Raw genomic sequence first — 24,821 nt, 5'->3', positions numbered from 1 at the left:
TCATAAGTAGATTTAGGTTAGTCAGCATCTCATTTTATTTCTCACCAGAGTGAGGGAACCATATCTCACCATCCTTCTCTTAAATGTGCATGTGAATGTAGGGTTGTTTTAGTGGTTGCTTTATTGTTTTCCTTTTTTTTTGTTGTTGTTGTTGCGTGTTTTGTGGGTGATTCTGCCTATAGTCTCACAATATAGTTTAAGTTCAGTGCATTTGTGTGGGATATCCAGGGGCTCCATACCCTTTCGAAAAGCTGGACAGTGTCTTGTCGTATGGCTATGAGTTGGCTATGAGTTTTTCATTTATCATAGTTTTATTAATGCGAGCTACTAGAAGTTCATATGGGAGCGTTGGCTTGCGCCACTGTTGAGCAATCAATATTCGGGCTGACATTGTGATATGTAGTAGTAGTTTAAAGGGAGCGTTACGCATTCCCTTGGGTTTGTCTCCCAGGAGTAGCACGAAGGGGTTGAGTCTGAGAGTTGTCCCAGTCACTGTAGCTATAACGTGGGAGACCCTTTTCCAGTAGGTCTGCGCCACCGGACATGTCCACCAAGTGTGGAGTTGAGAACCCCCTTCGTTGCATCCCCGGAAGCTTAGCTCCATATTTAATGGGGTTTTCAACCTTATAAACTAACAATGGTATACATTAATAAGAGAGGTAATACCTTACCAATCACGTTGTGCTTCAGTGCCAACATTTCCTTTGTCTTCTGCCAATCTCAGTTTACACCCTTCCAACCTCCAGCGATGTTGTGGCAACTCGACATGAGACTGCAGCCAGTCATTGGCCACAGCGATGATTTCAGTAGTATCCAGATGTCACTGCTACAGTCAGTGATCGAAAGCAGCAATTGCATGTGACATGTCACATTGTTGCTGGAGCCCGCTAAAAAAGACAGGCTTGAGAATAGGGTAGTGTTGGATTGGGAGCAACATTGAATTGGTAAGGTGAGCATCACTCCTTTTGATGTTTTATACCATTGTCAGCTATTTGTAAAAGATTTGGGGGGCTAGATTCCCATGCTTAAACAACATGAGTGCCCTGTTTATGGTTTCGTAGCAGCTAATTAAAGGCCCACTCTGGCGGAAATTAATTTTTCCATCCCTGCCCCCTCACCTGATTGCCCATCACACTCTGGAATTCTCGTCTGTGTATTGCTGTTACGGCACTCTGCCCCCCGAGCGCCAGGTGGGGTGCCCTGATCTTCCCGCACCCCACTGTCCCTGCCTACTTGCCTCGGCCCTGGCTAACCCCAGGCGGACAACTGGGCGGCAGTCCCTGCGCTGGCTAGGGACCTGGCGACTACCTAGATGGAACTACTAACAGGGGACAGAGTGCCGACAGAAGAGGCAGGTGGAACAGACCAACAGAACTTACAAGCAGAGTAAGGCTGGAGATGGAGCTCACAGGCAAACTGACAGGACACTGACGAGCAACTAGAGCAGACTGAGACAGACCTGACTAGAGGCTAGCAGAACCAATAACTGGCAGTGAGCTCAGGTCACTGCCAGCCTTTTAACTTAAGGCCTCCACCCAGGGGCGGAGAGTGGGAGGAGCCGACTCTCCCACTGTTGCATATGGAAGGTGGAGGAGAGCGGGCGGCACCCTATGGGCGGACACGCCCACGCCGCTGCACGCTGGCTGCTCCACGCCGCCGGGAGAGTCCCGACAGCAGAGCTCCGGGACGCCGGAGCCGACATCAGAGCGGCGCGCGCCTGCCGCGGGACCCAGCGCCGCCCTGCATTGTAACATTACCCCCCCCCCCCTCTGACTGGGGACCTCCGGGCCCCCGGAAACTCGACCAGGCTTTTCCGGAAAACGACGGTGGAACCGCCGTACCAACACGGGAGCGTGAACATCACGTGCGGCCACCCAGGAATGATCTTCTGGTCAAAAACCCTTCCAGGCCACCAAATATTGTAGGGTTCCTCGACACCGACGAGAATCCAGTATCTCCTGGACCTTGTATTCAACTTCATCCCGGACCAGGGTGGGCGGAGGGGGACCGGAGGTGGACATCACCGAAGGGACAAAAGGTTTCAATAGTGACTTATGGAATACTCTGTGAACCCTCCCTGCTGAGCATCCTGTAGTTGAGGGACGAAGTTAGACTCTACAGCTGCCACCACCACGCCGGGGGCTAAGATATTCTCAGGAGTCATGGTCTCACTATTCGGTACCCCGAGACTCCGTGACAGGGCGTCCGCCTTCACGTTCTTCTCTCCTGGGATATATGTCACGACGAAATTAAACCTGGCGAAGAACAACGCCCACCTGGCTTGACGAGCTGTGAGTCTTTTCGCATTGGCGAGATATACCAGATTCTTGTGATCAGTATATACGGTAATTGGGTGTCTAGCACCCTCAAGATGGTGTCGCCACTCTTCCAGAGCCCATTTGATAGCCAATAATTCACGGTTACCCACGTCGTAGTTGCGCTCTGCTGAGTTGAACTTCCGCGAAAAGAACGTACATAGGCTATACCCAGACCTCCCACTGACTTCCTGCGACAATACTGCTCCTGTCCCCACTTCAGACGCGTCTACCTCAATAAAAAAGGGCAGTCGTGCGTCTGGCTGTATTAGCACCAGGGCAGTCGTGAATGCCTTTTTTAGACGGCTAAAGGCCTCAAGGGCTGCAGGCAACCACTTACCCAAGTCGGCCCCCTTCTTAGTCAGGTCGGTCAAAGGTTGAGCAATAACTGAGTAATTCCTAATGAATTTGCGGTAAAAATTTGCAAAACCTAAGAACCGCTGGACAGCCTTGAGGTTGTCTGGTCTGACCCATTGGGAGATTGCTGCTACTTTATCAGACTCCATCCGGATCTCCGTGGGTGAGATTACATAACCAAGGAAGGATACTTGTTTAGAACCAAATGTACATTTCTCTAACTTGACAAAAAGTTGATACTCGCGCAAACGGGTCAGGACCAACTTCAGGTGCCGCACATGTGAGTCCCAGTCAGGCGAGTACACCAGAATGTCGTCAAGATAGATGACCAGAAATACCCCCAGGAAGTCATGGAAGACCGCATTCATAAAACCCTGAAACACAGCGGGGGCATTACAAAGTCCAAAAGGCATGACCAGACATTCAAAATGTCCTAACGGGGTGTTGAACGCCGTCTTCCATTCATCTCCCTCTCTAATGCGAATTAAATTGTAAGCCCCCCGCAAGTCCAGTTTGGAGAACCAGTGGGCCCCTACCACCTGATTCAACAAGTCAGGAATTAGGGGCAAGGAGCACTGGTTCTTCACAGTGATTTTATTCAAGGCCTGATAATCCACACAAGGCCTTAGTGTCCCGTCCTTCTTCTCTACAAAGAAGAGACCTGCCCCGGCAGGGGACCTGGACGGCCGGATATGTCGGTTGGCCAGGGCCTCCGAGACATAGGACTTGAGGGCTTCATGCTCACGACCTGACAAATTGAAAATGGCTCCCTTAGGGATGGGACTGTCGGGAATCAGATCAATACCACAGTCCCACTCCCTATGAGGAGGCAGAGCCTTAGACAGTTTTTTGGAGAATACATCCTTAAAGTCTGACAAATACTCCGGAATGAGCACCGTATCTGCGGAGCACACAGCTATGGTAGACAGGTGATTATGACAGGATGATCCCCAATGAGTCAATTCCCGGGTGGACCAATCAAATTGGGGATTGTGCAGTGCCAACCAGGGCATACCAAGCACCACATCAACCGACATTTTTTCCATAACCAGGAAAGATAGTTCTTCCGAGTGGAGGACCCCCACTGTGAACTGTAATCTAGGGGTCCTCCATCGTACCAGGCCTGTAGAGAGAGGGGTAGCATCAATACTGGTAAAATGAATTGGCGTCTTCAGCGCCACAAATTCCGCCATCAGAGAACGGACAAAACACAGACTTATCAAGTTAGCGGCTGCACCGGAATCAATAAACGCCCGCCCTGATCGGAAAAAATCCCGGAATCTAACATGACACGGTACCAAAAGTTTAGGAAGTACCTGAAGTCCTAGGCGATCCTCCCTGCAATCGCCTAGGACTCGGAGTTTTCCGCCGGTTCCGGCTGCATGCGTTGAGACCTCAGTGGGCAGGTTATCACCCGATGTCCAGCTTTCCCGCAGTAGAGGCAGGGACGATGCAACAGACGGATCCGGCGTCGCTCTTTGGGGTCCAGCGGATCCACCTCCATCGGCTCGGGCACAGAGACTGGTAAGGAGGAAGAGGGACCAGGGCAACCGACCTCCCTGACTCTATGGGTCTGCCTGTCCTGCTTCCTATACCTGAGCCTCCTATCTGCCTTCACCACTAGCTCCATAGCCTCTCTTAAGGACCCGGGAACGGGATGGGAAATTAACAGGTCTTTAACTGCGTCCGAGAGGCCCTGCAGAAAAACGTCTTTCAGCGCGCTATCGTTTCATGTCGTATCCCCCGCATAGTGTCTGAAGTTGGAGCAATAATCCTCCACACAAGACGACCCCTGCCGCAGCGCCAACAACCGCGAAACCGCCAACCCTGCTCGGTCCGGTTCGTCGAAGATACCCCCGAGTTCCTGAAAAAAGGAGTCCACAGACTGCAGGCAGGAGGGACCCTCGGGGATGGAAAAAGCCCCGCAGCAGGGACATTATCAGCCCGACCCTCTGAGCCTCCAACCCGGAAGAACGGGGACGCATCTGAAAAAACAGCCGACACGCCTGTCGGAAAACAAAAAACTTGTTCCTCCCCCCAGAAAACTCCTCGGGAAGAGGGCACTTGGGTTCGGGGCTGGTTGAGGCGTCCGACCCCTGCGACCCCCCCCCCCCCCCCCCCGCTGCTCCTGGGCCACCATGCGGGCGGATAAATCCTGGATCACAGGCACTAGGGCCTGCAGCTGGTTCATGAGGGAACTGATCGCCTCCATGACAAACAGTTTTTAGGGGGCCAGTTATTATGTTATGGCACTCTGCCCCCCGAGCGCCAGGTGGGGTGCCCTGATCTTCCCGCACCCCACTGTCTCTGCCTACTTGCCTCGGCCCTGGCTAATCCCAGGCGGACAACTGGGCGGCGGTCCCTGCGCTGGCTAGGGATCTGGCAACTACCTAGATGGAACTACTAACAGGGGACAGAGTGCCGACAGAAGAGGCAGGTGGAACAGACCAACAGAACTTACAAGCAGAGTAAGGCTGGAGATGGAGCTCACAGGCAAACTGACAGGACACTGACGAGCAACTAGAGCAGACTGAGACAGACCTGACTAGAGGCTAGCAGAACCAATAACTGGCAGTGAGCTCAGGTCACTGCCAGCCTTTTAACTTAAGGCCTCCACCCAGGGGCGGAGAGTGGGAGGAGCCGACTCTCCCACTGTTGCATATGGAAGGTGGAGGAGAGCGGGCGGCACCCTACGGGCGGACACGCCCACGCCACTGCACGCTGGCTTCTCCACGCCGCCGGGAGAGTCCCGACAGCAGAGCTCCGGGATGCCGGAGCCAACATCGGAGCGGCGCGCGCCTGCCGCGGGACCCAGCGCCGCCCTGCATGGTAACAATTGCAGTCAATTGTATGCAATGCAGCCTCCTGTCTGATGCTTATCAGACACCATCTTAAGAGTGTGAGTTCTTTACTTGCTGTTTCAAATCTTTCCCATGATGCATCCACACAGTACTAGCTAGGCGTTATACCTTTTGGATTTTAATTATCACCTAAATCAGCTACAAACCATAAGTATCCAGTCAGGAGGATGAACTGTGTTCTCCTCTATTATAACTGTGTGGCAGGAGATGTGTGATCATCATCAGTAATTGTGAGAGGAGTGTCTGTGTCTCCCTCTAGACAGTTTCTGTGCTAGCATTCATGCATCACACAGATTGAGCAATTGACTAGAAACTTCACACACAAGCTCAAGTAGATCTGAGCTGGTCAGAACTGAGATCACATGACCATCTGATAAGAACGTTTCAGATAGAAGCAAAAAACTAACCAAGGTACACTAGTGGCCCAGTTAGCTCCATGGTCGGCGCTTCTTTTCTGGCTTTTTGTGGATCCCTTCTACTTTAGGCCTCGTTCACATGAGCATGCATTTGCACGTGCGTAGGTGTGCACAAATCCACGTGTACACGCACGTGCCAAAATACCCGTGAACGAAGCTCTGTGCAGCATTGCTCTCAATGGAGCCGCCGCTGCTGCCGGCAGCCTAATTGAAGGCAATGTCCTGCCGGCAATCCCTGCAGTCATTTTCGGGGAAGGGCTTTAAATATAAGCCCTTCCCTGAAAAATCATCCCTAGCTGTAGTAAAAAATATATACTCGCCTCTCCGCAGCTGCCGGGGCTCAGGCGTGTCTAGCCGCTTGTTCTCCCTGCATTGCTCTGCAGCTCTTTCAGCAGATGGGGGGTTGAAAATCCCCACCTGTTGAAAGGGCTGCATCTGATTGGCTGAGCGCTGTGACCAATCACAGGCAGCACTTAGGTGTCATTCAATGAATGGCTGAGAGCTGCCTGTGATTGGCTGAGCACTCAGCCAATCAGACGCAGACCTTTCAGCAGGTGGAGATTTTAAATCCTCACCTGCTGAAAGAGCTTCAGAGCAGTGCAGGGAGAACAAGCAGCTTAGATGCACCTGAGCCCCAGCAGTGGCAGACAGGTGAGTGTATATATATATTTTTTATTTTCTATTACAGCTAGAGATGATTTTCAGAGAAGGGCTTATAATTAAAGCCCTTCCCCGAAAAATCACTGCGGGGGTGCCAGCATCCTATTGCTTTCAATGGGGCCGCTAGCCTCGGCATCCCCATTGAAATCAATGGGAGAGCTTTGTGATCCTCTGCCACAGCTGTAGCAGGGGATTCCTTACTCCCTGCAGGGAGTCTCTTCGCCCCTGAACACTGTGACAGTGCTGTCACAGTGTTAGTGGATGAAGGGACTCCCCGTGGAGATGAAGGAATCATCTGCCACAGCTGTGACAGCTTTGGCAGGGGATTCTTTACTCCCCGCGGCGTGTCCCCTTGTCATTAAACAGTGCTGTGACAGTGTTCAGTGACAAGGGGACTCCCCGCTGGGGAATATTGACACACACCATGGACCTATGGTGCACGCATTTCCTATGTTTTGCAGGTACGTGCGTTTGCACGCCTGTAAAACACGAACATGTGAACACACCATAGGGAACCAATGGTTCTAATATACGTGTGGTTTTGTGCAGATGTATGTAGGCATATAAACACGCTCATCTGAACAAGGCCTTAGTCTGTGCTGCTGTTCAAAACACCAAAACTTTTATACCTGACCTTTGGTTTCCCTTTCATTATAATTCATGCTGGCAATTTCAAAAGTGGGGTCCTACAAATAATAATGAACAAATAATTATAAGGTTGTTCTTTATTTTGTAAATGGATAATATTTTGTCGGCTCATTTATTCTGTTTTCACAATGTTTCAGGACCAACTGGATACAGTTCTGAGCCTTTTGAACAGACATAAACAGTTTGAGAAAGTTTTGGCAGCTCTCAATAATCGAGTGACCAGTCTTCAAACAAATGCTAAGTCCCTAATGGTGAAAGATCACTTTGCCAGTGCCCTGTAAGAACATTTTTCTTAAACAATGCATAGTTATCTCCTGATTCTTGGTATTAATATGTCAGTTATTTACAGGTTCATGTATTGTGTTAGGTAACGTTCTGGCATGTAGAAAAAAAACTGCCCAAACAGAACTCTTTCAGTTCATTATAGAGAGAATGCTGCATGTAAATGCATCCCAAAGGCCGCCTGCAGACAGGCAGAAATTCCGCGGCGGGATTTCCCGCGGAATTTCCACCCATGGAAGCTGCCATAGGATTGCATTAGCAAACGCAATCCTAGGTAGACGCAAACGCAATCTCGCGCGGCAAACAAACCGCAGCATGTTCTATTTCTGTGCGGGGCTCGCACCAGCCACCGGCTCCGGTCTGCGCATGCGCCGGCTGCCCGGCAGCCGGCACATGAAAGATCCGGAGCTGCAGGTGAGTACGCGCTGCTCTCTGCAGGCACTCGGGTCGGGTCCCGCGGCGAGAATTCTCGGTGCCGGATGTGACCCAGCCGTCTGCAGGCGGCTAAAGTCTCATTCATATTTGCTTATTTTTCATCAGTATCTGTCAGAAAAAACAACAAATACTGGTGCAAAACACTGACCTTAACTGCAAGATTGAATGAAACCACAAATGGTTTTTTCCCACAGCATAAAATTGTTTTACAACCACACTGTCCTTCCTGATTGCTGCTGACCAGGACATGTGACTGCTGCAGCCAATCACTGGTTGTAGAAGGTCACTGCTTGACCAATGATTGGCTGCAGCAGTCACATGTCCTGGTCAGCAGCAATCAGGAAGGACAGTGTGGTTGTAAAACAATTTTATGCTGTGGGAAAAACCCATTTGTGGTTTCATTCAATCTTGCAGTTAGGTCAGTGTTTTGCACCAGTATTTGTTGTTTTTGGGTTAAGTTGTGGGAAACCCCTTTAAGATGACTTTCAGAGGGCACATTTTGTGGTTCATATTACTGCTGCAATATCTCAACCTTCTGCAGTTCTTCTGAAATGTTCTTTATTCACTATATAACTCATATGGTGGTTCAGTTCAATATAACTTTGGGAATGTGGTTATTACACCTGTAAAACATGCTCAAATCTGCCTGCAGTATGGCTGTTGGAGAGAAGAGAGCGATTTCCACATGCATTACAAATGAGCTGTACTTTTAGCTGTTTTTATCCAATGCGATTTCTACACAGATTTTTTTCTAATTAAGTTGCTCGGTAACTTATAGGTTTTTTCCAGGGAAATTCTATTGATGACCTATCATCAGGATAGGTCATCAATAGTTGATCGGCCGGGGGCTATTGCTCGGGACCCTGGACCGATCAGCTGAGGGGGTGCATGCTGTCAGTGCCGCAAATACAAAGAGAAGCAGAAATCTCTGCACCAACCTTTGTGTAGTGGCCTGCGGTTGTAACTGCAGGCACAGCTTGCATTGATTTCAATGAGAGCTGTGCCTGCAGTTACAAGTGCCAGACGATCAACTATTGATGACCTATCCTAATGATAGGTCATCAATAGTATTTCCCTGGAAAATCCCTTTAATGTGGTTGTGCTAAAATTTACAGTTGTATAGCTTGTGCGCAAAAGTAGTTTCTCCCCTCATTGCTATGCACTAAACTGTACATTGTAGGAGATGTAATTGCTTCCAAATTGGTTTTCACCCATCTTTCCCTAAACACATTTAACTGACAGCTACATGCTGTAGAATTTTAAATAACTTACCTAATGGCATGTGTAGTAGTTACCGTATACAATAAGGAAAATAAATATCATTCTTGCCTGGCAGGATAAGACAGAAGGTGTCTGAAACTCAAAAGAGATATGATAATTTGGAACAAAAAAGTGAAGAAAGACAGAAACAACTTTTGGATTCATTGGGACTTCAGGTAATATATTGTAGGACTTTGATTAAATTAAAGGGGTTGTCCATGTATGGACAATTAAAAAAAAAAACTGATCCAAATCTGTAAGAAAACTGATCAAATATATATATTTGAAGAAATCTCATACTGGAATCTCATTCTGGCCCAGTCTTCCAAAAACTTTGGAAATCACCGAAGACATATGGGAGCTTCTCTTGAAACATTTTCAACCTTTTCCTCAATCTCAATAACATCTATATAGCCTGCCTTCAAATACTTACATACACTCTACAATTCTCTTAAAGGGGTTGTCCCGCGCCGAAACGGGGTTTTTTTTCAACCCTCCCCCCCCCCCCCCCCGTTCGGCGCGAGACAACCCCGATGCAGGGGTTAAAAAAGAACACCGGAGAGTGCTTACCTGAATCCCCGCGCTCCGGTGACTTCTTACTTACCCGGTGAAGATGGCCGCCGGCATCTTCTCCCTCGGTGGACCGCAGGGCTTCTGTGCGGTCCATTGCCGATTCCAGCCTCCTGATTGGCTGGAATCAGCACGTGACGGGGCAGAGCTACACGGAGCTACACGGAGCCCCATTGAGAAAAGCAGAAGACCCGGACTGCGCAAGCGCGTCTAATTTGGCCATTAGACGGCGAAAATTAGACGGCAACCATGGAGACGAGGACGCCAGCAACGGAACAGGTAAGTGAATAACTTTTGATAACTTCTGTATGGCTCATAATTAATGCACAATGTACATTACAAAGTGCATTAATATGGCCATACAGAAGTGTATAGACCCACTTGCTGCCGCGGGACAACCCCTTTAAATAGTGGTATCTCCCACTATTTTTTTTTGCTTAGTTTGTGTTATTTATATGTTCCCTATTGGCAATTATAAACGGTTTGGACAGCACACACTGATTTTTGAATGCACATAAAAATTTATTTGCCAGTCCAGATGTTCACATAAGACTAAGGCAACGTTAACATTTCGGGCTCAAATGCCCATTATCAAGCATATAAAGAAACTTCATAGAATCATGGAATGGTAGAGCTGGATGGGACCTCCAGCTCAGTGCAGGTGGTTGGACTTGGAGGGTTAGCGATAACAAAGTTCAGCCTAGCTATGGCTAACATCCAGAAGTGCAATAATCAGACAAAGTCCTGTGATCTAGTATGAAAAGCTAAGGTCCCCCTTTTCATACTACATCACAGGACTTTGTCTGATTATTGCACTTCCGGATGAAAACATAATGTTAGAAATCTTTGTTTTAAAAAATAAATAAACGAACATTTTGCATTGACATAAGCATTTAGTCCCTTTGGTATATCACTTTAAATTTAGCTCTGGGGGCCTCCCATGTTTCTTGATCATCTTTAAGATGTTGTTATACCCTGACTGAAGTCTCCTGTGAAAAATGCAGTTGATTGTACATACGTTTAAAAGACACTATGCATAAGATCTCACAGCTCACAATGTATGTCAGAGCCATAGTTAAGCCATTAGGAGGAAAAAAGTGCCTGTAGAGCTCAGAGACAGGACTGTGTGGAGGCATAGATCTGGAGAAGACTGCAAAAAAATTCTACTGCACTAAAATTTTCCATGAGCACAGCGGCCTCCATAATTCTTAAATGGAAGAAGCTTGGAACAACCAGGACTTTTCTTAAAGCTTGCTGACCCACCAAACTAAGTAATCAGTGGAGAAGGGTCTTGGTAAGGTGAGTAACCAAGAACCCAATGGTCACTTTCGCTGCGTGCAAATGTGAGAAACTTCCAGAAGGTCAACCATCACTGCAGCACTCTAACAATCATTATAGCAGAGTGGCCAGAAAGAAGCCTCTCCTCAGTAAAGGACACATGAACACCCACCTGGAGTTTTGCCAAAGAGCACCTAAAGGACTCTCGGGCTGTGAGAAACGAGATTCTCCGGTCTGATGAAACCAAAATGGAACTTTTTGGCTTCAATTCTAAATTTTATGTCTGTAGGAAATCAGGCTCTGCCCATCACCCTCCCCCACCACCACCACCAATACCATCCCTACAGTGAAGCATGGTGGTGGCGGCATCATGCTGTAGGGATGTTCTTCAGCTGCTGGACAGGAAGACTGGTCGAGGTTAATGAAAAGCTGAATGTTGCAGAGTACAGAGATATTCTTAACCACTTCAGAACTGCCTATAGACTATAAAGGTCCAGGCGGTACTTATCTATCTCTGCAGGGTTGTTTTAAAATGTCCTAGCAGAGAATCCCCTGACCACTGTGGCGTCTTGATGCAGCATGCAGGTTCTGGTTGCTCCTAAACAATGACCAGGAGGACCCGGGGTTGCAGCGCTGTATCGCTGGTGGAGAGGATGGGTAAGTACATCCGCTTTTATTGTTTTAACAGAATTGGAACCATTTTTTAAAAATCTTGTCACACCTGGACTAACCCTTTTAATGGTTAAATTTACTATGTTAAATGCATGAGAATCATTTACTCATACCATCCAAGGCTATAGGAATATTTTAAAATGTATTTAGCTTGATGACATTTGATGAGGGCATAGGGCAAACAGTGTAGTTGCGCAGAGCCCCTCGCTGCTTGTCATATAATGACAGTATCATATGTCAATTGCCGTGAAGAAGCCCAGAGCAGGACATAAGTGTGGAAATATCTGCAGCTGGCATCCCTCTAACTGGCACTGTGTAGGCGTATGTGTTTTAAGAGCTGGTGTGGGCTCTGTGATATCACATACCTTTACAATCCTATATGCATTGTTCGCAGATACGTATGTATGACTTTGTATGTCTATTGCAGTGTGCAAAAAACAGCACCTCTAGTATGTCCTGGTACCTAAAAAAATGGATACTATCAAAATTTGTCTTGCACTCACATACAATATCATTGAAATTCCGGCTGCAATTAAGAGCATTAAAGATTTTTATGCCGACGTCCAGAAAACTCTAAAAGAAGTGCTAACAAATGACATAATTTACATTATGGGCGACTTCAATCGGTCATTCAGTTCCTTCCCATTTTTGCCTATGATTGTGCCGTTGCATGACGAGAAAGGTTTCGGCCCATCTCGATCAGTGAGCATAGGCCTCGCATATGGCCTTTCATGGCTTCTGCTTCGAATTGTTTGCAACACTCATTCCAGTCCATTTCCTTGTCTTTCCTTGCCGCTCACTGAAAATCGGCATTTAGTTGCAGAACTTCGCCTTTGCTGCTCCTCTGTTATCAGCTATTCCGAGGGTTTGCTCGGACAACCAATAGCATTGTTCTTCCTGCTCCGTATAGGTGAGCTGCTTAATGGATGCTTTCATAACCGTCGACGGTATATTGTGCCATAGTTCCTCTGGATGCTTTTCTGATTTGTCAAACAGTTCGAATCTGTTTGCTACCTCAATATTGTATGATTGGGGGATTTTAGAGGTGTCAGATTTTCTCAATGGAGCACCTTTCTTAATGCTACGAAATTTGATCATGATCTTAGCTGCAAGGGGTTCATGATCAGAGCCGCAGTCGGCGCCAGGAAAGGTTTTTATTGCAACGACTGAACTTCACCAACGATGATTACACTGGATGTAACCAATCTGATTTTGATGGAGGCTATTAGGATATGTCCACGTACACAGTCAGCGTTTGGGTTGCATAAACCATGTGTTTGCTATCCTTAGCCGATTTTCTTGGCAGAACTGTACCAGGCGATCACCAGCTTCATTTCTTTCACCAAGCCCAAATCTTCCAGTGATGGTTGCTTCTGGCTGGCTGCCGACTTTGGAAATGAAAGCACAGCACATAGCAGGCAATATCTGGGTGCAGTTTTTTAAACTGGCCACTAGAGCTCATTACAAATCCAGGTTTCCTATCTGCAAGGAAATCTTAAGCCTTTAGGGCAAGCCCCCTACATCGTCAACAGAAAACAGTCTCTCTTCCTGCTAGATCTTGTTGGGAAATTAACATTGGGAGCTCACAGAAAAATAGTGGTCATTACCCCTGGCTTCTCCTAAATAGTTTACTGCAAATTAAAATCAAAGAAGGTTTCAAGTATATATTTTACTTGGGACCTATATGATCACCAATAGAATTTTACAAATTTAACCCAGATTTTCCAGATATTTGCCAGAGATGTAAACTTGCTTTTGGATCTTTCTTTGATTTTTGGTGGTATGTCCCATTTAAAAAGAATACTAAAAACAAATCCACAAATTTCTCCAATGCCATTGAAAATACAGTAACTGATGATCCCAAGGTCTACCTCTTCTTTACTGATCAGGAATCATTCACTTATGCAGTCGACCGCATCTCTCTTTATACCATTCTAGGATATTGGTAGCTAAATTTTGGATGTCCCCTACTTTACCTATTCATGACTGGCTACATTCAATTAGTCTCACCGTACCCATCTAAAAGTGAAGGTTTACATGCAGAAATAACGTACTTAAATTTAATTGGATGTGGGATAAGATGGATGGGGTCACCCAGTACCAATTCTTCACTTGATAACCCCTAATCTTCAGTGATCCCCTTAAAACCTGTACTGGTGCATCTTGTCTCTACCAGAGTGATGGGTGGAGACATGGGCTGGGTGGGTGGAGCTAAAGGAAACTCCCACAGCTCCAGATTGGCTAGCGGTTAGACATCTGCACCGAGGTGAACTGTGGCCCCGCTATGATACAACAGTGATTCTCCTGCTGCTCCTGGCCCCAGTGGACTGTCTACTTCGTCCCACAGTGCAGCAAGGTGAGCTGTGCCCCCACTCTGCTAACTTCCTGCAACTGTGATCCTCCTGCTTCTCCAGGGCCCGCTGAACTCTCTACATCGGGCCGAACACTTGATCCCTGCTCTCTGGCACCTATGCTCCTCTGTCCCACGCTGCAGTGTTAAATGTGTGCCAAGCACTTAACACCCGCTGATACACTGGGAGGCCGCCTCCCACTGTGGCCGAGGCGGCTCTCTGCTGTGGCCAGGTTAGCAGCGTTCCTAGTCGCTCGACTTTTCCTAACCCTAAGCGTAAAATCAACCCTCACCCTAATCCCTAACCGGCAGCTTCTTCTCCTGCATGCCAAAGCAGGACGCTGGTATCTGGTGGCGTCCTGTTGGTATGACAACGCACCGACACCTAGGTGAAGGTGTGTATCCGCAAGCCAATCTGGAGCTGTGGGCGTTCCCTGTAGCTGCAGCCGGCCAGCCCATGTCTCCACCCATCACTCTGGTGGAGACAAGATAAAATACTGTAAAATACATTACACTTGGGCCCCCTTCATTTCTGGCTTCCCTCACAATTTAATGAACCCTGTCTTCTATATTTTGACTTGTTTAACCTTTCTGGATTGTACATAGTGTACCACTGCACTACATGCATTAGTTTGATTTTGTTGTTTTATTTTTCTGTAAACCATGGATGAAGTCAGTATTCATTTCATAGAAGTGTAAATGGAAATACGTACCGTTCATGTGGCTAAAAATTTGTTGTGTTGTTTCATATGTTGTTTATATTATTGTGTCCACTACTATTATGTATCCTTAGACTTCTGTTTTGTATCCATGAAGGAATGAATCAACTTGTGTTATTTGCTTGAATGAGATCCAATAAACATTATTGCTGATTATAGAAATGAGTAAAAGCTGAGGAAGATAAATAAAAAATTTATCAGACATTACATTGTCATGTTGTCCAGCGGATGTTAGTCAAAGGTGAAGTTTTACTTAAGCAATGAAAAATGTTGACCGTTTCCTGAAATCTAATAACTCTGTACCTTGTTTTGAAGGAATTCAGTCGAGATGCAAGAGAACTGTTAATGTGGATGGAGGAGAAGTATAAAATTGCCCTAGACGAGTCATATCGGGACCCAAGTAATATCCTGCGTAAATTAAAGTGGCATGAAACCGCAGAGCGAGAGATGGATGCCAATCAAGTGCGCTTTGAAGACTTATTGAAGGTTTGTACATAAGATTTTTTTCCGCCTACATTGCATCCCTAGGAAAAATTATTACATTTCTATGTATTTGTTGGATAGCAATACACAGGGGTGTAACTGCAGTTGCACCCGGGCCCAGGAGGCTTGGGGGCCCATAAGGCTTCTCTTCTGCATATAGGGAGCCCTGTACTATGAATAAAGCATTATAGTTAAGGGCCCTGTTACAGGTTTTGCATTGGGGCCCAGAAGCTTCAAGTTACGCCTCTGGCAATACATATCTACAAATTATAGCAAAACCACAGACTTTTAGGAACAACACTTACCCCCTGCTCATCAAGATTACCTGGTTAAGGCTTCGTTCTCATCTGCACTGGAACGTTTGCAGATCCAGCGCAAAATATTAGAAGAAAAAGTCCTGTATGCAGAACTTTTTCGGCTGGTAAAATGCCAGACAGCTGAGTGAAAACCAGACGGGACCATTATAGTCAATAGGATCCGTTCAGTGCTGTTCGGTTCCATCATGCAACGGATCTGTTCAGCCAGGGGATTCCCCTTTCCTGCTCCTCGAATGGAGTAGGAAAATGGAACCCCCTGATGCTGATGTAAAAGCAGCCTAAAGCTGGCCAAGTAGTCACTCCAGACAGACACTATTAATTAGACCATCATGAGGTTCATATTCTGCATTTTTGTTTGTCATCCTGAAAAACAACCCCCTTGTTTCATTCAAATTAACCTTCACCTATCACATGCCATCTACAGAAGCACTTCATTTTATTCATTGATAGACTGTCGTTTGTATGTCTTTAAGGAGGATCATTCCACAATCCAGATATGTCTGTTTTACTGAATGCTTCCATTAGCCCTGGAATAATTCTGGAGCGTCTTTTCTCAGAACTCAGCATTTTGCCATTCCTCTTTTATTCTTCCTGAAAATGTAGATGTTTTAGGAGATGTAGCTGGATCTCTTTAACTCTCCTTGCCAATAATCCACAATCTTCACTTGTACTTAGTGATGTTAATTGTAAAACCTCACATAAGTTGTAGTTCATCAGGTTAACAACATAAAATGTTAACCATAATGTAGTAAAGTCTTTTTATGGCGTACTATGTAATTATATTTTTATTCCAATACAAGACTCATAACGCAGCAACATAACCACGTTTGAGTCAGATGCTCCAGTGTTTGCTTTGCAAATAACATCTGTATGCACAGAAAATATTGACTCTTGGATAACTGACTTGACCCACAATTATCAGCTGCTAATGCTGGCATACATGTGCCAAATAAAACAAATTGAGGCAATGTGCATCAACTTGAGCCTCTGGCGGTTTAATAAATTTCAGTTCTTGTATATATTTAGTCTTTTCTTGTTTTCTTAGTAAAATTCAATGTTCTCTATGCTGCTGTGAAGCTGAACTAGTACATTTAAGGATTTAATTTCTATATGCATTATGAAGCAATTATATAAGAAGCATTTAATGGGGTTGTATCTGTGATTTAAACATATCTGCATTATTTCAGAAACCGTGTCTGGTATTGCAACTCAGCTCCACTCACTTGAATGAAACTGAACTGCAAATATCACACAGACCAAGTGTGGCGCTGTTTCTGGAAGAAAGAAGCTATATTATCCTTATTCAAATAAACCCGTCTAAGTAGCTGATTTTCTGCAGATTTTGTTGCAGATCTGCAGCAGATTTAACCCCTTCAATTTGAATTCATCTGAACTTGAATTTGATCTGCACCAAAATCCGCAGTTAAACATGAATGTGCCATTGGAGCTGTATTTCTGGTATGACTTTGTTAAAGCTCCACTACACAATCGCAATATATCATAACCTACTTATGGTGATGGCTGATCATAACCTTGCTTCCAGTTGATCTTTTTGAGCAAAAAAGATCCATGTCAAAATCTGCACCAAATTGTGCGGATTTAGGTGTGGATACACACCAACATCTGCAGCACAAAATATGCTGTGGATTTTGGAGTGGATCTGCACCAAAATCCACCATGTGTGAATGTACCCTAAAGGACCTTTCACACATGTAGAATGTTTCTGCAGTTAAAGATGCAGAAAATTCTGCACCAAAATCTGACTGTATACATGCTGTTATGGAGTGAAATCTGCAGTGGCAGACAAAGTTGCATCTTTATGCTTCATTCAAACGAGCGCTGTTTTTGCGCAGTATAGGCAGGCAAAAATATTGCGGTTATGCTGCACTAAAGATCGTGGGAACAGGTGAATTCCAGCTATTTGAACTAGCCAGTTCACAGAGATCGAGGTGCCTGTTTTCCAGCTCCCATAGTAGTCTATGGAAAGCATGCAACAAAGATAGATCACATCCTATCTTTTTTCACACTACAGAGAAAAGTAATAGTGACCCCACAGTGGCCACAGTAGTAATAACGTCCCCCACAGTAGCCCCAGCAGTAAAAGTGACCTCCACAGCAGCCCCATCAGTAATATTGTCTCCCACAGTGGCCCCAGTAGTAATAGTGTCCCTCACAGTAGCCCCAGCAGTAATAGTTACCCCACCCAGCAGCCCCAGCAGTAATAGAGACCCCCCACAGCGGCTCCAGTAGTAATAGTGTCCCCCACAGCGGCCTCAGAAGTAATAGTGTCCCCCACAGCGGCCTCAGAAGTAATAGTGTCCCACACAGCAGCCTCAGTAGTAATAGTGTCCCTCACAGCGGCCTCAGTAGTAATAGAGTTCCCCACAGCAGCCCCAGCAGTAATAGTGACCCCCCTTCCCCACAGCAGCCCCAGTAGTAAGTGACATCCCCCACAGTGCCCCCAGTAGTAATGCTAATACTACTTGGGCCGATATAGGGGACACTATTACTTTTAGTATCCCCTATATTAGCCCCAGTAGTAATAGCACCCCCCCCCCCCCCCCACGAGATCTATATACGTACCCCATGTTCCTCGTCGAAGCACTGCTGCTCCTCGGCTCTGATCCCAGGTGCACACTGACATCAGTGTGTGGGTCTGGATGCCTCTTCCCCTCTGCTCTCATAGAACCAAGCAGGAGACGTCAGGGGGAGGGGGTAGGAGGATCCCGGATGCACACTGATGTCACAGAGTGCACATGGGATCGGTGCCGGTAGCAGCGCTACTGAGTGAATACCGGTAGGGGAACCATGGCACCCCGGCCGGTATTCACTACCGTGGTGAGTGGCTGCCGGCACACATGCTAGCAGGGAGGGCTCTGCGTGCCATCTCTGGCACGCGTGTCACAGGTTCGCCACCACTACCTTAAGGTATCCATTAATATCAGATATAGATCAGCTGAACCTGACAATTATTAAATGTGTATGAAAGCTTCCTGTCTCTCCCCTGATGCCAAATTCGGGCGACAAAAGAATCAGGCAGTTGGATTTTAATTACCCAATTTTTTTTTTTTTGGAACACAAGCTGCTGCCAAAGGCAGCAGTTTTCTTTCCCTATTTATTTTGAACATAAGCATGCTCGACCGAGTATGCATGTGTATAGAGGTGTCGGGGGAGATAGCTGGGCAGCCAAGCAGGTGTTTGTGTGTGAGAAGGCTAAAGGCTCATTTGCACGCAAAGACAATCTTTCAAATGATTGAAAGAATACAGTACTAGCAATCATTTTGCATAAAGTGCTAATGCACATGAATGTCCATTAGCACTTTATTAGCTTCATTTGCGTATGAATGAGCCTCCAGGAGCTGCTTGCAGAACACAGCAGGTGGTCTGAGCTCTACAATCAGCTTCTTTGTTTTCACAAGGTCTGTCAGCTTGAATACAATGTAATCAGCAGCTCCCCTGCAGAACACAGTGTGCAGTGTGTATTTTCTCTGTAATAATGCCGCAAGATGGAAAAATTGTAGTATGTCCTATTTTCATGCAAGTCACACAAGAATAGAGCATGCATTTGTGTGGTCTCCTGCACATCACAGAACACATGGACAGAAAGTCCGTCCGCTGTGCATGATGTCACTCTCTCATTCCCAGGAAGTAAATGAATGTGTAACAAAAAATAATGGAGCTAGTACAATAAATACATTATATCCTAACCTTGTGATTCCTGAACTATCAGCATTTTTGAAAAAACGTTGCCGACAATTGCTTGTGCATGCTTTCTATTGCATGTTTAAGAAGACTCTGATCAGAGTATATTTACACACTCTCTATGTATATATCTGGTAATAGGTTGGACAGCAGCTAATAAAAGAAGATCATTATGAAAAAGCCTTCATACAGTCAAAGATGTTGGAAGTAACTATGAAGTGGGAAGAATTAAAGAAGAGAATGGCTGACAGAGGAGACAAGTTGAGGCAAGCAGGACAGCAGGAACAACTGATGGAGTTGCTGCAGGTCAGCCAATAACCATTTTGTGGCCCATGATGCAGTTCTGTGTGGTTTCCAACAATCAGGTTACAGACATGTTAAAGAAAAAAAAAAACGGTCACATCCTGTTGATGCAAATGTGGAACCCCCATCATTCAGTTGCTTAAGGCTGTGCACATAAGATATAAAGGGTTAAGGACCAACTTTTTGGCTAACTTAAGATGTCTAGGTTAGCCATTTTCCTAACTAAAGAATTTAAAGTAACGTCTATAGCCATCACTGTGATATCAACAGCATAAAATTTGGGATCTATGTACTGAAAACTGTTAATATTACATTTTTAGCTAGACACAGTACGTTGAATTCTTTGGCTTGTTTGAGGATGTGGACTGCCATCTTCTATTTAGCTCATTGTCTGACGTGATTGTTTGCCATTTATTGCTATTTTCCTAGCTAAATACCATAGTCATTGTGGGCCATTTTGATCATCAACCAAGTTTTCCTCTATTATCAGCCAGCCCTGGGTCGTAGTGAGGACCTAAAAGCCATGTAATAATAATCAGAGTGCCTAAAAGCTACAACTGTTCATTAGGGGAAAAAAACAGCACCACTGTGCATAAATCAACCCAAAAATTAAGGGAACACTTAGGCCTAATGTCCACGGCACACAGTGCATCCGCTGCGGATCAGCTATAAAATGCTTAAAAATGATTTTTAAATACTTGCAGGTGATCGCGGATTGTGGAGTTTTTCCACGCGGATGGACTGCGGATCATCCCCGAGGAAAAAATCTGCAACCCCATCGCCAAGCCTTTTCTCCACCTCCCTAATTGCTTCTAGCCTTCAAATCCGCAGTACATATGCAAATGCATTTAAATGTATTTGCGTGTGCACTGCGGAGCCTAAGCTTCCATAGAGATAAATGGAGCCACATCCACATGGAATCCATGATGAAATGGAGCATACTGTGATTTTAGATCCACATGGATACTAAATAAATACAATAAAATCAAATCCTCAGACCTAAAATCATTTATGGAAGCCCTTTTCATTTCTATTGGGCGGATTTCTGCGGTTCAAATCCGCGTGGATTCCGCAAATAAAATCCGCAGGTGGACAGTGGGCCTTAAGCATCACAGTATAAGGCCCAATGTCCACGTGCAGATTTTATTTATAAAATCCGCGCTTGACCCTGCGTCTTGCTGCCCATAAGGATGCATTAGCATCCGTAGGGCAGCTAAAAGCATGTGGATGTGATTTCTTCCCGGCGTGCGGGTCGCACGCACAGGAAGAAATCGCAACATGCTCCATTTTCCTGCGGGGCTCCCGAACGGACGGCTCCCGTGGCTTCCATTGAAGCCAATGGAAGCCGTCTGTATCCGCGGCACAGCCACAGCTGTTTTTGTGCTGTGCCACGGATACGCCGGAGAGCAGGAGATTTAAAATAAAAAAGATAGCACTGCGCATGTGCCGGGAGCATTGTCCGGCGTTCCAGAAAGCATCCGCTATGCTGAAGAAAGTAGTTCTGTTCGGCGCAGAGGAGACCCGCACTGTACCCGAAGAGGTAAGAAATTGGTTTTTTTCCTCTCCATGTTCTCAGGCACGTATGGATACCACTGTGGGATTCAGCAGTGGTATCTGTGCATGCAAGTGACATGGGGCCTAAGCCTGTGTCACTTAACTGTTGCAGGCATCACAACATTCACTACGGCATAGCTAGACTTTTGTACATCTTTCAAATATATTCAATGTGAACCTGCTCTCATCTTTAAAGAGAACAAGGCACCAATGGTGAACGTGTCAATTCTGGTGTTTTCTGGCACATGCCAAGTAAGCTGCATGCTGCTCGGCTGTGGGCACAGGTGCCACTACAGGAGGTCAGATCCTTATGCCACCCTGATGGAGACCGTTTCTGACAGTTTGTTGGATTGATGCCCTTTCACGGCCCTGTTTAACTCTCCTCGTGTAATGGTCCCTGTCTTGCTATCTGCTCCATACTCTTGAGACTGTGCTGAGAGGCACAGCGGACCAACTTGGGATGGCACATATGGATGAATCTTTCTGGAGGAGCCGAACTACCTGTGCAACCTGGTTGAGCTGAAGGTACCACCTTCAGTGACTAGGGCACTAGCAAAACACAAACTGTAGAAAAGTCAGTCAGGAAGGATAAGAGAGAGTAAATGACTGTGGTCCCCATCTGCAGAACCAAGCAAGTGGTTGTCTTGCTGTCACCTCTCCAGTGCACCTTTTGTCATTTATTTGCACAATTGTTTATGCTTCCTAACTAGATTGATATCCTTAAAGTTTAAGTAACTGTGATGTTTTCTTAATATAGTTTAAACAGTGTGTATATGTGTGTGTATTGTGATATTGGGGATCAATCACCTCTTGGGATCACCATCTTTCCTCCACCAGATGGGTGGTGAGTCTGACACATCAGAAATCACATCCAGGCCATGCCTTTAATATAAGCACTGAGTATACCAGCCTTTTATTGCAGCAATTCAACAGTATCCGACAGAATTGACACAGCTGCCTCATGCATCACCGTGCACATGCCAAAATAATACCTGACCGTCTGGCCACTAACTGACATGATCTTGAATCCTAACTATCAAAGGCCTAATACCATAAATAACATTAGCAATGTCCATAACTCAAGGGTGTTGGTCTAGGGGGCATCCTCTCCTGTTAGATTTCTTGGCTTTTTAGTCTTGGCAGCAAGAGCTTAGCAGTGGACCAAAACTTGAAGCGTAATGGACCACAATGGACTCAGCATAGTAAGGGCAGTTGCACACGGGCGTAAGCGCATATATGATCACAGAATCACGCATTTTAGTGTGCAATTTTATGCAGACGGAGACCTTTGGTGTGCAATTGTGCACCAAAATAGGGCATGTTGCGTTTTTCCATGTGCTTGAAATGCACATGGAAAAAAACACTGTTTAAAGGAACCCATTTAAATCGACGGGTTTGATTCGCTGCACATTCTGCATGCAGATTTTAACGCCGCAAATGCGCCCGTGTGCGAGAGCCCTAAGTCTGGAGTTTTTTTCTCTTTCTCCAGTCACACCCACCCAGCTGTCGTTCGATTGATTGGCAGATGCACCCTTTCTCTGCCAGATATCTTGTTGACCAGTCTGCCATTAAGCCCTTTAATGGCCATTTCCAGTACTGCACTACAATATGTATGTATATATATATATGTATGTGTGTGTGTGTATATATATATATATATATATATATATATATATATATATATATATATACACTACCGTTCAAAAGTTTGGGGTCACATTGAAATGTCCTTATTTTTGAAGGAAAAGCACTGTACTTTTCAATGAAGATAACTTTAAACTAGTCCTAACTTTAAACAAATGCACTCTATACATTGCTAATGTGGTAAATGACTATTCTAGCTGCAAATGTCTGGTTTTTTGTGCAAAATCTACAAAGGTGAATAGAGGCCCATTTCCAGCAACTATCACTCCAGTGTTCTAATGGTACAATGTGTTTGCTCATTGGCTCAGAAGGCTAATTGATGATTAGAAAACCCTTGTGCAATCATGTTCACACATCTGAAAACAGTCTAGCTCGTTACAGAAGCTACAAAACTGACCTTCCTGTGAGCAGATTGAGTTTCTGGAGCATCACATTTGTGGGGTCAATTAAACGCTCAAAATGGCCAGAAAAAGAGAACTTTCATCTGAAACTCGACAGTCTATTCTTGTTCTTAGAAATGAAGGCTATTCCATGCGAGAAATTGCTAAGAAATTGAAGATTTCCTACAACGGTGTGTACTACTCCCTTCAGAGGACAGCACAAACAGGCTCTAACCAGAGTAGAAAAAGAAGTGGGAGGCCGCGTTGCACAACTAAGCAAGAAGATAAGCACATTAGAGTCTCTAGTTTGAGAAACAGACGCCTCACAGGTACCCAACTGGCATCTTCATTAAATAGTACCCGCAAAACACCAGTGTCAACATCTACAGTGAAGAGGCGGCTGCGGGATTTTGGGCTTCAGGGCAGAGTGGCAAAGAAAAAGCCATATCTGAGACTGGCCAATAAAAGAAAAAGATTAAGATGGGCAAAAGAACACAGACATTGGACAGAGGAAGACTGGAAAAAAGTGTTGTGGACGGATGAATCCAAGTTTGAGGTGTTTGAATCACAAAGAAGAACGTTTGTGAGACGCAGAACAAATGAAAAGATGCTGGAAGAATGCCTGACGCCATCTGTTAAGCATGGTGGAGGTAATGTGATGGTCTGGGGTTGCTTTGGTGCTGGTAAGGTGGGAGATTTGTACAGGGTAAAAGGGATTCTGAATAAGGAAGGCTATCACTCCATTTTGCAACGCCATGCCATACCCAGTGGACAGCGCTTGATTGGAACCAATTTCATCCTACAACAGGACAATGACCCTAAACACACCTCCAAATTGTGCAAAAACTATTTACAGCAGAAGCAGGCAGCTGGTATTCTATCGGTAATGGAGTGGCCAGCGCAGTCACCAGATCTGAACCCCATTGAGCTGTTGTGGGAGCAGCTTGACCGTATGGTACGCCAGAAGTGCCCATCCAACCAATCCAACTTGTGGGAGATGCTTCTAGAAGCGTGGGGTGCAATTTCACAAGCTTACCTCAACAAATTAACAGCTAGAATGTCAAAGGTGTGCAATGCTGTAATTGCTGCAAAAGGAGGATTCTTTGACGAAAGCAAAGTTTGATGTAAAAACAATGTTATTTCAAATACAAATCATTATTTCTAACCTTGTCAATGTCTTGACTCTATTTTCTATTCATTTCACAACGCATGGTGGTGAATAAGTGTGACTTTTCATGGAAAACACAAAATTGTTTGGGTGACCCCAAACTTTTGAACGGTAGTGTATATATATAATAAAATGCATGTGTATTTATACAGATTTACATACAGACACAGTGTGCTAAATGTATATTAGAGTTCTTAGCAAACCTTTTCCATTCCTAGTAAAGTGAGCACATCCACAATAATAGACAACATATTGCTGTTCCTGGTAATAGTATTCAGGTTCTGTCACAAAATCTTTTTTAAACATTAAAATCAAGGAGACCACAGATATGTTTCCAAGTGCTATTGGTTTATAGGTGCTGAACTTTACTTGACTCCTAAGCTGACCCTGATCTTGGCAGTCAGCATTAGGTGAATATTATTAATTAGTGATTATTATTTACTCCAT

General features: G+C 45.5%; 1 protein-coding gene across 1 annotated transcript in view; it reads left to right on the top strand.

Moving 5' to 3' along the window:
• The window catches only part of SPTBN5 (spectrin beta, non-erythrocytic 5), a 267,766-nt gene that overhangs the window by 67,308 nt on the left and 175,637 nt on the right, over positions 1-24,821 (top strand). The window contains exons 18-21 of the mRNA XM_066608323.1: positions 7,395-7,534; positions 9,311-9,410; positions 15,139-15,309; positions 19,467-19,631. Coding sequence (XP_066464420.1) covers positions 7,395-7,534; positions 9,311-9,410; positions 15,139-15,309; positions 19,467-19,631 — 576 coding nt within the window. The remainder of the gene's footprint in view (positions 1-7,394; positions 7,535-9,310; positions 9,411-15,138; positions 15,310-19,466; positions 19,632-24,821) is intronic.

The sequence above is a fragment of the Eleutherodactylus coqui genome, chromosome 6, assembly GCF_035609145.1.
Source record: "Eleutherodactylus coqui strain aEleCoq1 chromosome 6, aEleCoq1.hap1, whole genome shotgun sequence".
NCBI classification, from domain to species: domain Eukaryota; kingdom Metazoa; phylum Chordata; class Amphibia; order Anura; family Eleutherodactylidae; genus Eleutherodactylus; species Eleutherodactylus coqui.
This window is presented reverse-complemented; position numbering and strand designations above follow the sequence as displayed.